This window comes from Acanthaster planci, linkage group LG10 (assembly GCF_054643075.1).
Source record: "Acanthaster planci isolate LZ-2023a linkage group LG10, COTS_SCS, whole genome shotgun sequence".
Taxonomy (NCBI): domain Eukaryota; kingdom Metazoa; phylum Echinodermata; class Asteroidea; order Valvatida; family Acanthasteridae; genus Acanthaster; species Acanthaster planci.
The window spans coordinates 12,685,608-12,698,286 of NC_141786.1; the positions used below are offsets into that span (position 1 = coordinate 12,685,608).

A 12,679-nucleotide genomic window follows, 5' to 3' on the forward strand; every position below is an offset into this window, starting at 1 on the left:
TAGAGGTAGCATTAGATGGTAAGACTGGCCTGCCATCCACTACAAATCCATCCTCAATCTGCCATTGCTAATGGCACAGCTCTGTTTCATTTGTTAGTGTTCCATGCTGGGAACGTCTCTGTGCTGTACCTATACCTGTATATTAATCAAAACAGGCATTTACTGTTATGTAAGAGCTTGCATGCCTGTTGTCCAACCGAGCCCTGTCTTTATTCCATCACTTCATTTTTTATTCTTCATCCCATTTTTGCTTTTCCCATGTTTTTTTGTTTGATCTCAGGAATAAAGTCTTAGGTACTGTAATGGACTGATCCCATAAATCCTGCCCTGCATGCATGATGCACATGTCTAGCTGGCTCAACGATCGATAATCATGAACTTCTGTCGCCTGTTTTCACGGCCACTGTCCACCTCATCTGGATCAGTTAAACACGATTGAAATATGTAGTTACAGCTTTCCTGTCATATCAGTGAGCATTGATCAAATATCAATGAGGGAATTGTGTTGTACGTTTGCACAATTTGATGCATGTGTAGTGCTAACCATATGGTAGGTTGATAACCATCATGGCGGACTGATGACATTAAGCAATTGGGTTTGTGGCTCTGATTAGTCAACATGCCTGTGGGCCAAGCTTACTGGATTGGTATATTGTAATACTTATGCTACGTTTGTTAGACAGTGTTGCTCGAGTTACTGTCAGGTCTAGAGAGAGCTAACAGGCTAGTAGCAGCATTGTTCCATATTTGTTGTGGAGACAAATACATGTATTGATGTTTTTATGTACATGTAGGTAGAGCCTGAATTTAACCCCTAGGTAATAGTGAGTTCCTGATCCTGCACAACATGGTTCATTGAACAAATGGCATGTCTACATATATATTTGACACCACAGTGATGTTTGATTATGAAATTGGGAAATTGCTAGTACTGGAGTTCAAACTAAAAGTCAGGTGTGCTGGTTTAAGATACCAACATGCACACAGCAAAGTCACTACCGGTATTTAACTTTATTCTCATTATAGGTTAAAACATATGAAAGAATATGTCCAAAAAGGCCCTGTGTTTACTGTGGAGAGGCACAGTCGCAGCTTACCCATCACATGCGAAGGAAACACCCGGAGCAGGAAGAAGTAAAAGCAGAGCTTAAACTTCCTCAAAATGAAATGCTTGAGGCCCTGTCCCAGATTCGAAAGAATGGGATTTACAAAGAAAACATACGAAGGATGAAATCTAGTGAGGGATCTTCATGTGAACTAATGAGGGAGAGAAACCAAGGGACTTCAGAAATAGTTATGTGTGGAAGTTGTCATGGCTTTTATAGTATGTCACGTATATGGCGACACAAGCAAGTCTGCCATTCCACAGCTGTTAGAAAAGTATCTTCCGTGCCAGTTTCATCATTGAGGAATGCTGGTAGCCATAACATCGATGCCAAATTTCAGTCTTCTATTCTTGATCAATTTAGGACAGACACTGTTGGGGAGATCTGCAGAACCGATACAATGATTATTCAGGTAGGGAAGAAACTGTGGAGTCGATCTGTGAATAGGGAGAAGTCAATCATAATGAATGATATGAGAAGATTGGGGAACCTTCTTGTGAAAATGAGAAATATTTCTGAGAACTGCAGTCTGAATGGCGAGGACATGCTGAAACGTGGGAACTTTGCTTCTCTAGAATTGGCCCTGGATGACCTTAGTGAGAAGCCCAACGGAGAAGTGAAAGCTGGATTAAGCCTAAGTGTGGGCTGTCTTCTGAAGAAAGGAGCAAAAAGTCATGAAAGGGGTGTACATCATTGAGGATAGATTGGAGGAAGCCGAGGAAATTGATCGCTTTCTTGCTTTGTTGGATCTCAACTGGGATTTTTTGTTCAGCAGAAGCTTGTTTCTTGTAGAAAGCAACAGGCAGGCTGTACTCAGGAAGCCCCACTCCATGCCACTGGAACGTGATATTAAACGGCTGAAGGGCTTCACTGTTACTGCTATGGCAGAACTTGTTGACAGCTGCGATAAGTCTGATGTCCACGTATTCAACAAACTAAGGGCCTTAGCAGTCTCTAGGTTGACAGTGTTCAATGCACATCGGGGAGGTGAACCAAGCAGGATGACACTCGCTGAGTGGCAGGATGCCAGTCAGGCCTGGGTTGATCCTCAACATGCAGAGGCAAACAGAGACCCCATCGAAAAGTACCTACTTGACTCGTATAATCTGGCGTATCAAAAAGGAAAGGGAAGCAGGAAGCTTTTTCCCGTATTGATTCCCAATGACACAGCACGAGCAATTGACAAGCTTGTGGAGATGAGATCATCAGTTGGCGTGTTGGAACATATACCTCTTCCCGTATACTCAGAAGTCTGGCAATCATGTAAATGGATGGGCGGAACTGAAGAAGGTGACTGACATGATGGAAGGCCATTTTGAGAATCTGTCGCTTCTGACAGCGACAAAATATCGCTTCAACACTCTACGCCCTTCAAGATGTCCCTGAGAAAGACAGAAATACCTTCTACAAAAGCACATGGGCCATTCACAAGAGATCAATACTAATGTGTACCAGTGCCCTCTTGCTGTGAGGGAAATAACGTCAGTTGGGAGCTATCTCAGAAAGATAGATGGCACAACTCCTCAGTCCAGTAAGTGCTGGTACTTTGTTCCTTCAGATAATATTTGACATGGATCCATCAGTATCCCAACCCTAACCCCATTCTTTTCATGTTGCATCACTGATTAATTCTAGTTTTTAGCCTAGAACTCTAAGAAAATTTTTATTACTGGCTGTTACTTGCAAATTTACCATAAACAAATTGAAAACCATGTGAAAGCTCTGTTAAAATACCTATCTTATAAAGTTGCAGGCTCTTCTTATCAATTCTTGGAGAATCTTTACCCGTGCATGCATTCAACTTTCTGTCCACTCAAAATAGTGTAACATGGAAGGCTTGTAGAGTTACAATATTCCACAATGTATTATGGTATATGCCAAGTCAGGCAAGTTTGCCATATACATATGTATATACGATCTTGTAAGTCGGTTTAAAATGTACAATAAAAAATACACTTTGAAAAGGTCTCACTGATCATAACTGATAAATCCTGATAATATATTTCTATTTTCCCATGGTCCCAGGAATTCTGCCACACCCCCTTTTTTAGATGTATATTTTGGACACAATGACATAATACTATCTGAGGAAGTCATACTTTTCCTATGACATCAAACTGCCTCCCAAAAATGAGTCTGGCGAACACTGAAGGTTCTTATGATGAAATGTGAGGAGTGAAGAGTCGGTCATCTCAGAAACTTCCCAGGATTGGGAGGATGGGGCAGTAAAAGTTATTGTCAGTCTGGTGGCATTTTCATGTTGGTTCTAAAGCCACCCTCTTCCTGTTGAAATCCTCAGAATCCACACCAGTCAAAACAGACAGGGCCAATGGATCCAGGAAACAACATGTCATGCCGGAGTCACCAGATGGTGGGTCTTCATGGAATTTTGTTGTTTTAAAAATACATGCACATGTATTCAATTAATTTGATGAGTGCAATCTGCTCACATATGTTTTTAAAATAGATATTGTTTAATCTGTCCGAACAAGAGCGTCTACCTTTCTCTTACAATGGAAGACATATCTAATGGAATGGTGCTTCCTGCTCTGATGTTGTTCGTATTATTTTTTTTTTCAGTTTGCCTCATTTGATGAAGCAAAATTAATGTGCACTGTTGATGTGTACTTTAGTGCATGTAAAGTATATTAAGGTTGGCTTACCGTGTTTACAAGCATTAGCATGTGACAGCTGAAATATATGCTTTAAAAACTGGTCTGGCTCTTGGGAGATTTAATTCTCAGCACTGCAATTGGTTCATGATTGTTTGAGCTTCGTTCATAACACCTAAGTGGTCTTGCCAAGCCTTCATTCTTAAAGCACCAATATTTCACTGATAAAGAGTAGAGTTCTGGCAGTCCGAAACTTTTAGTCTCGAAAATTTGTGTATCGATCGGAAGAGGATTCTTGCCCTCCCCCTGCAGAAAATAATTTGACATGAGACCAACTGAACTATTCATTGCTGCACCACTGGAACATTTTATACTGCCTACTTGTACATGTACCCATTATCAACATTTGTTTCTACAGAATCAACAAGACATAGCAGGCATCCAGCGGTCTCTTCCTCAAGTGGTAAGATATTTGTTTGCCAAGCACTACCTGATATCAAATAGATATTTTACTAAAACATTGATTTGGGTTTGTAATTTAAATTTATTCTGTTAAGTATTAACATTAAATACATGTATAGTGTTTAATATGTTAATACATGTACCTGAGGTTGGCATGTGACGAAACGCATCTATCTTGAGGAGTTGTGCTTTTGCTCTGATGATTCTTTCTTTGTTCAAAAAACGTTTGAAAATACATATATTCAGTTAATTTGATATGTTAATGCAGTCTGAGCACAAATGTTTTTAAAAGAAATATATTGTTTAATCTGTCCTAACAAGAGAGTCTACCTTTATCGTACAATGAAAGATCTTCTATCATATGGAATGGTGCTTTCTGCTCTGATGTTGTTCCTATTTTTGATTTTTTAAGTTTCCCCATTTGATGAAGCAAATGTGCACTGTTGATGTGTATTCCAATGCATTGAATATATAACAAGGTGGGCTTACAGTGTTTACAAGCATTGGCATATGACGGCTGAAATATATGCTTTAAAAACTGGTCTGGTTCTTGGGAAATTTAATCCCAGCACTGCAATTGTTCCTGATTGTTCGAGTTGGATTCATAACACATATGTATTGTGGTCTTGCTGAGCCTTCATTCCTAAAGCTCCAACGTGATAAATGAATGTTCCACTGATGAAAACCTGAAGATCATGTCACATACAGCACTTGATAAAGAACTTTAGTGCTGGTGTACATTTTCGAGGCAGCCTCCCTTTATATATTCGTAGAGAAAAAAAAGGAGATGCCTGCAGCGTGTGTAAGCTTGCCTGTTAACTTATGCATGGATTGTTGCGTTTGTCAGCAACAACTACTGTGCTGTGGTGAAGTGATCTGCTACTCTTGCTACACTTGATTACTACAAACACAAGATATCAAAATTGATAAATGACCGAGAACAAAAATTTAATAAACAACAGAACAGAAACTACTCCTACCAAAAGATGAAATGTATTTTGTGAATTAATTCACAGATATATACATGTATATGAGAGATTTTTTCAGTTTTGACCATTCCCAACACAGTTGTGTGGCATTTGATGCTGTCAAAGTTGAGTTATTTCCCATGGGGACTCCTACTCATTGAATCATCGTGTGTTCTGCTTTAAAGCAATGGGAACTCGCCTTCCAAAAGTAACTGTATGCAATTGTTTCACTTATCACAAGATATCTGCCTACAGTGTTTCAAATTTGTTGGTATAACTGAACACATTTTTATTAGTCGACAACATTGAAGTAAGAGAACAATGAAGTAAATATGAAGCAATGTATCAAACATTTCTTATTTTTTAAAGCATAGATACTATTTTTTGCATTACATAATTATAATACTTCCCCTGATTGGCATTGTGTTACCTATTGCATTAATTGCTTTGAAGAACACTTTTAAATTGTAATTGTATGTGTAATCTTATATGCATTTTTCCTAGTTTCTTCCTTTATTTCTGTGGAATTTTTATCCGCAGAACCAAGGATAATATACAAGACACCCAAGAAACATGTCACATTTGTACCGAGTGGTAAGCCTATGTACATAAAATTTGTCATTTTTGAGAGCTGCAAATTAAAGCAAATGCAAATGAGTCTGATGTGTACTAACACCAATTTTTGTCTATCTGACAATCTGTTGGACCATTCGTCCACCCAGTTGCCGGCCATCTGCAGGTTAGCTCAAACGGTTTTGATTTTTGCTTAAGTTTTCAAGTTGTGAGACATTTTATACTATTCACAAATTTCGGGTGAATTCCTCTAATACTCTTCAGTGGTGTAGAGGGTCCCATCCATGAATTTTGGGAAATTTTAAAGCTCTTGAGAAAAGTTAGATGTTTTTACAATCTATCTCTGGGTGGCACATAGAGTCGCTATGATCAGACTCCGTTTTAAATTTGCTTAAACAGTAGTTACACCCCTAAATGCTTTCGAAGTTACACCAAATTGGTTTTATCTCAGAGTTAAAACGGTGATTTAAAACACCTCAGAGGGTGGGTTTAGCAATTAATCAAAACGGTTTTAACATTTAGTACAGTGTTTAGAAGGTTTTAGCCAGTGCAGTGACCCAGAGTTACATAAAACACAGGGTAGTCCGGCATCCATGTGTGCATGCCATCATATTGTGTTTGCTACATGTAGTTGCTGCAGGCATGTGTAGCACTAGTACCTGCACTATTCACATGATTTTTACCTTTTGTGGTTTGCGTTTTTGTTCTGCCAACTCTTCTTACTTCTTTTGTTGATTTTTTTATATAAAGAAACCATCAAGAAAATAACTTCCACGGCCAAGGGTTCTGATAAGGACAGAATTTACACAGCCCCTAGTGAATGAACACGGAGTTATAAATATGTGGGTGATCCATGCAGGCGTGATCGTAGTTCTCTCTCTCTAATTCCACCTTGAAAAAGGAGTCATCAGCCTTTTGATTTATTGTTTTTCTTTAACCAATATCCAAGTTCTAATTCCATTAGAACTAATAAAAACTGACAAGCTTCAATTTAATTTTTTCTTTTGCTGGGAATGTCTTAAGAACATATCAATCTGAACCAATATTTTTTAACGTAGTTAAGGCAGAAAGTTGTGACCGAATATGGTAACATGGTAAATGTTATCCCAGTGCAGCTTCCCGAGGGATGTTAAGTATGTATTGGAAAGAAATGTTAAGGTTTTAGGAAGTATTTGCTGCTTATATTATGTCTTTGCTCAAGTCAAAATGAAATTTTCAGGTCAATCTTCAGTTTTTTTGTATCTTTAAAAGTGTTAAAGTGTGTGATGCTGTGATGGCTAAGTGACCATGTGAGGGTTTGAAGTGACTGTGGAAATCTCATACAGACAGATGCCTCCTTGGTCTGATTTGGCTGGCCTAGAAACATCCATCACCCTCTTGTTTGTTTTCCTTGTTTCCTATTGCAGCAGGACTTTTTACTTGTGTTCTGCTGACGTTAATTTATGTATCGTGTGGCGGGCAATTTGGTGTTAAGTGTGTTTTTGTCTGATGTACACATCGGGAGGGTAAAACACCACCTAAATTTAAAATACATTTTACTACATAGCAGAACACAGACCACACAGTCTCTACCTACTGTGCAGACCTGCACGAAACCCTAGCAAGCCCTCCCCAAACTTTGGTTGTGGTTTTTCTTGTTGAAGTACACTGCCTAGACTTATACTTGAATTGTACTTCATGGTAGAATAGACCCTGCAAACCCCACCATGCAGGCACCACCCTCATCCATCACTCTATTTTCACTTAATTCTTTATTGTTCCATTGCATCATTGAAACCTTTGCAGAACTTATATACTGCAAAGCAGAATACAGACCTGTGACAATAAATGGTTCTTTGTATACCTACATGTACCTAACTTTGATATCTTTGACAAGCCATGACAGTATCGCTGCTCATAGTTGTTTCACTGCATCACTGCAAAGTACTGCAAGTTCCACTTACTGAAATCATATTTCTTTCTACAGGTTTGACCTCCACACATTCAAAATCCAAGACAAAGCACTCTCTAATTTTTTCTCGAAAGGGTAAGGATTTTGTTTACATACCAGTAATGTCAAGTAATAGACCCATGTACTGACATAGCAATTTATGTTTGTTGTGGTGCATGATGGGAACAGTAGGGTTACAGTAACTTTTTTAGAAGTTAAACATCGTGAATAGGAAGCTTTGGCTCAGTTACCATTGATGATGAGACCCCTAGCCAGTATAAATACATGTACACGAATGTCATGTACATGTAGTAGTTTAACTTAACCACTTCATCACTCATTGATACTGTAATTAAATTACAGTACACGTGTGATCGTGCTCATTCTGATTTTTGTTTATTTCACAGATAGAGGTTATACTAGGTGGAAGGAAAGAGACACAGCTTGTGTCAGGAATGGTTTCAAAGACTGGATAATGGACAAGACGCATACGGGGGCTAAAAGGGTCTTTGCCAGGCAAGTGTATTTGCTATGTTTGCAATGAAAAACGTTATGCCTAGGCTATTTTCAAATGTTTGTTCCAGTTATTTTGAAGATCTTAAAGATCATAACCCTGTATTTAAATGATAAAATCAGGACATAAAAGGATACCTCCCTAACCATTCGGAAAAATCCATGTAACTTTCCTATCATTCTGCAAAAATTGTTCAGTCTTACCTTAAGTTACTTTTTTGGTACAAAAGAAACAAATTACCTTCAAAACAGTGATACATTTAGAAACTGAAGTTCTGGTGAAACGGTGATTTGTCACTAACCTGCGCTCTAACCTATGGAAGGTTTATAAATGTAGTACGTCTCGAGTACAGCTACATGTTCACATTTATTCCTGTGCGCATGTCATCATTCTGATAGAAATGCTAAAGATGAAAATGAGTGTTTTGTGTATCTGTCTGCAGTATATGAGGCACATGTTTTATATGCATGTGGGATGCTTATGACTTGCTTTGTCACTCAGTATTCCCTGGTTTTAACATGCATGACCTCTCATGTACGTAGTTTCCAAATGATTTAATTAACTTCTTTATTCATGCAACGTTGATCAGCACATAGGAGATAAACAGATGGCTGCACCCGGGCTACTTGTTATTTGTATGAGGGACTTGACAAGTTAGTGCTCTAATACATGAATATTCCCATGTGCACAGGGCAAAAAATCACCAAAATTATATACATGAATATTGTCTAATTGGGTGCTCCTAATTATTAGAGGAAATACACTGTGGATCATTTGCTTACTTTGAGCATGTCCATAAAGCAGTAAATGTACAAGGAGGTGAAAGTGGCATATATTCCGAGCCAAAAGGAGTTACACTGCATTTCCTATTTTATTACTTCCAATTCCAGGCAAGGTCGAAGTTAAGCAATTTCTTCGTAAATTCCCCCACATCCTTGACCCAGCAGGGATCACTACACCAGAGAAGATAGCTCTCATAAAGACAAAAGTTTTCAACGAAAGAGGAAAAGAAAGAAAAAGAGACCAAGAATTGGAAAAAAGGGACAGAGAGCGTTTTGTTACAAATTAGCACATTTCCATATTAGCACACCAGTTTAGGGTGCTTTTGAAAAACAGGTGGATGAACCAAAATTTTCCTTTTTAAATGAAAGTACTGATCTCCATAGGGCATGTAGCTCTGTGAATAAAGCCACTGCGCCGCCATGTTGAGCTAGTCAATACAGTATGCCAGGTGTGTTGCGATCACAGATCAACCCATTGTTCGTTTGCAAATACCAGGGAAGGAATTTCGTCATCTGAGGAGCAAGGCCACTTTGGCCTTAAAAACATTAAACTTTTCATGGCACCAAAGCATTCATTAACGCATCAAGGCCAGTGGATATGTTAAATCCTCATCCCAGAAAGCAGGCATCTTTAATCAAGTCTCTGTAGATGACATAAGAATTGTTATGTTTCGGTCACAGATAAGGCAGAATGATTGTGTTATAAACAAAATCTACCTTGGTGTAAAGGGCTCCTAATAACTGAAACGTAATTTCAACTAATTATATTTTCAGCAATAATCAAGTCTCTGTAGATGACATAAGAATTGTTATGTTTCAGTCACTGATAATGCTGAATGGTTGTATTTTAAACAAAATCTACTTTAGTGTAACAGGCTCTTGATAACTGAAACCTAATTTCAACTAATTATATTTTCAGCACGCATCTTAATCATGTCTCTGTAGATGGTATAAGAAATAATGATGTTTCAATCACAGATAATGTAGGAGAGTGATGTATAATGGTTGAACCATAGATTTTGATTATTCAAAGTTGATTACCACTTCAAACTTTTTGTTTGTTACCAACCCAGTTCCCTGTAGACAGTTGTTCGGAATTGTATGTGAACTTCATTTAATAACTTTACAGTAATCTGATAACTTAAGAAATGGTCCCTGAATATGTAACTGCAGTCTTAAGTTAAATATTGAATATTATCGTTAAGCAAATTGGTAGCATATTGTACAGTGTGTATGCTGAAATGTCAGGTTTCTTAGCTTACAGTGTGTTTGACAGCTACTTATTAATTGTACATGTTTACCAGGCTGCTGCACTGTTAAAAACATTGTGCATGAGCATGATCTGTATGTGCATCAGCAAATCAAGTTTACTTCAGTAGAGATAAATTTGTTATCTCATGAATGTGAGTAGAACATGGAATAATGTAGGGTGTCTGTGTCCCATATGTCACTTAGCCTTAGGCCTCATGTCATGGAACGTGGAAGCAATACTATTCTGTGTGCTACTTGCACTCAAGGGATACAAGATGTATTAAGTGTTATTCTAGAAATCACTTGTTTTATTTTTGTTCCCTCTTTTTATGGTATTCAAAAACTTAATAATTGCCTGTTATGAAACCAGCATTCAACTACTGGAACAACTACTAGGAATATTAGTGATATACTTTCAGTATTTGGAAACATACAAATACAACTGGAATGGGGAGTAAAATAAGAGAACCAATAGGACTACACACTCAAAAATGAGGTTGTTGGAACCAGACGTTATACCAACCAACATAATTTGACTGTTGAAGAATGTATCTAAAAGTTTTCAGTGCACTCCTGTCGGCCATCCCCATTCATTACTATTTTGAAATTTTGTGAACACGTTCAAAACTAGTGGTGTATTCCAAAAACAGTTTGCAATTCTCAAACTTGATCTATCTATAGGTTTGCTTCAGCATTTCCAGAGTATAATTATCAATTTGTTGATTGCTGCTGATGCTACATTGTGAGCATACATATTAGGGCATTCTGCCACAGCAAATCTTCACCCTAGAAACTCTTTAATGAGGTTATTTTTAAAATGTTGGTTGCTCCAGTCTGGTTCTCAGTGTCTGAAATCTAAATTTGAATGGATGTAAGCTGCTACAATTTGATGCAAAAGTCCCGTTCTCAACTTGAAGCAGACTGTTCTAAACTCTGTGCATGCACCACATTCATGTGTGTGTTCATGTATTCCGTGTTCCAATTGCACTAATGGGATACTTTTGACAAGGCCAACTGACAAAAGGACATACATGTATTATGAGATGTTTTTAAAATCGCCAAATTTTTTTACTTACATGTATGTTCCTTCTTTTTTACAGTATACAAAAACTCAAGTATTACCTGTTGTGAAACCAGCATTCAATTTCTGAAACACAATTAGAGATGTGAATATTAGTCATGTTCTTACTGTTTAGTGATCTGTGAGATTCGGTATTTTGAAACATTATACAAATTTGAATAGAAGGGGAGTAAAAATAAAAGAACCAATAAACATTAATTAACGAGGCCTCAAAACCAGACATTACCACCTATCTTTTTACTGTTGAAAAAGTTATTTCAAGGTTGTCACAAAAGTTGATGGCAAGTTCCCATGCTGCCAGATATCAAAGTTAAGCACCTTCCTACTTCTTGTTATTGCCCCACACACACACACCCAGTCCAATAGTTTCAATTCTTTTTCCCCCTATTTTTGTTAAACCCCACACACACACGGACTGGACATAGGACGTACAGTTGACACTCAAGCCCCTTTGCCACACCCCAATGAGATTCCACTAAAATTTCATCCAATGCAGCATCACTTACTGGTCTTATACATGTACATAAAGCCTACTTAACTGTAAAATGTTGAAAGGGAGTGTATTGATTCCCATCTCGTTTTTGGAAACAAACAAATGTACAAACATCTATTCAAATGTTTCATTGTTCAATAAAACTGATGTTTCAATGCAAGATGTAGTCAACGTACGTCCGGGTTTTACTCGGTACAAGTTTTTCAGTTATTGGTCATCTTAAGGGGGTGTTATACATTAAAGCCCACTTAACTGAAATTTTGAAAGGGAGTGTATTGCTCCCCAACCCCCATATGTGAACAATAAACAAACACCCCCGCACCCCAATAAAGAATGCATTTCTCCGAGCTATCAAGTTGTGCTTTTTCGTGACCTATTTGGCGAAAATGGCCTACTGCCTGGGAACTGATGGTTATCCCCTTCAAAATTTCTCACAATGTCACCATGCGGTCTGTAGTGTGTGTTACCCCCTTAATTGATGGGTTACTCAAGTGCTATTGCATTCGCCTGTTAAGCAATATTCTTGCACCGACAGAGATAGAGGGGCAAATGACGGGTAAGGTCACGGAGCTAACCTTTCCAGAAATTCTGGGTTTCCAATTTGAACAGAAACACCTACGCACTGAACCATGTCTTCCCCTGAATGGCCTCAGTTGTCTGGGAAGGTGTGGATAATTTTGTTTAAAAACATGCATTTTTAATGCATTGAAACAAATTGGAAATGGAGGGTTTTCATACATTGAAGCACAATATAACGAAGAAAAATTGTATTTTAGAAAAATTCACTGCAGCCACACTTTAAGCCTATACTAAACTGTAAAATTTTAAAGGCTGTATATTTTTCCCCCACTTCTCATTTGAAAACAAACAGCCCCAACATCCCCAGCAAACAAACGTGCATTCACGT

At 38.0% G+C, this 12,679-nt stretch overlaps 1 protein-coding gene across 1 annotated transcript; it reads left to right on the top strand.

Moving 5' to 3' along the window:
* Positions 1-800: 800 nt before the first annotated feature.
* Positions 801-11,494, top strand: LOC110990770 (uncharacterized). The gene is made up of 7 exons (XM_087142900.1): positions 801-2,637; positions 3,406-3,477; positions 4,137-4,181; positions 5,689-5,742; positions 7,688-7,747; positions 8,059-8,167; positions 9,056-11,494. Exons 1-7 carry the CDS (start codon positions 2,523-2,525, stop codon positions 9,069-9,071), a joined length of 471 nt encoding a protein of 156 aa, XP_086999026.1. The 5' UTR covers positions 801-2,522; the 3' UTR covers positions 9,072-11,494.
* The last annotated feature ends 1,185 nt before the right edge of the window (positions 11,495-12,679 follow it).

Excerpts from the sequence above, each read along its gene's own strand:
- LOC110990770 (XM_087142900.1), top strand. The coding sequence starts at position 2,523 with ATGGGCCATTCACAAGAGATCAATACTAATGTGTACCAGTGCCCTCTT. Across the intron at positions 3,478-4,136 it reads CATGCCGGAGTCACCAGATG|AATCAACAAGACATAGCAGG; the intron begins GTGGGTCTTCAT and ends TTGTTTCTACAG. Across the intron at positions 4,182-5,688 it reads AGCGGTCTCTTCCTCAAGTG|AACCAAGGATAATATACAAG; the intron begins GTAAGATATTTG and ends TTTTATCCGCAG.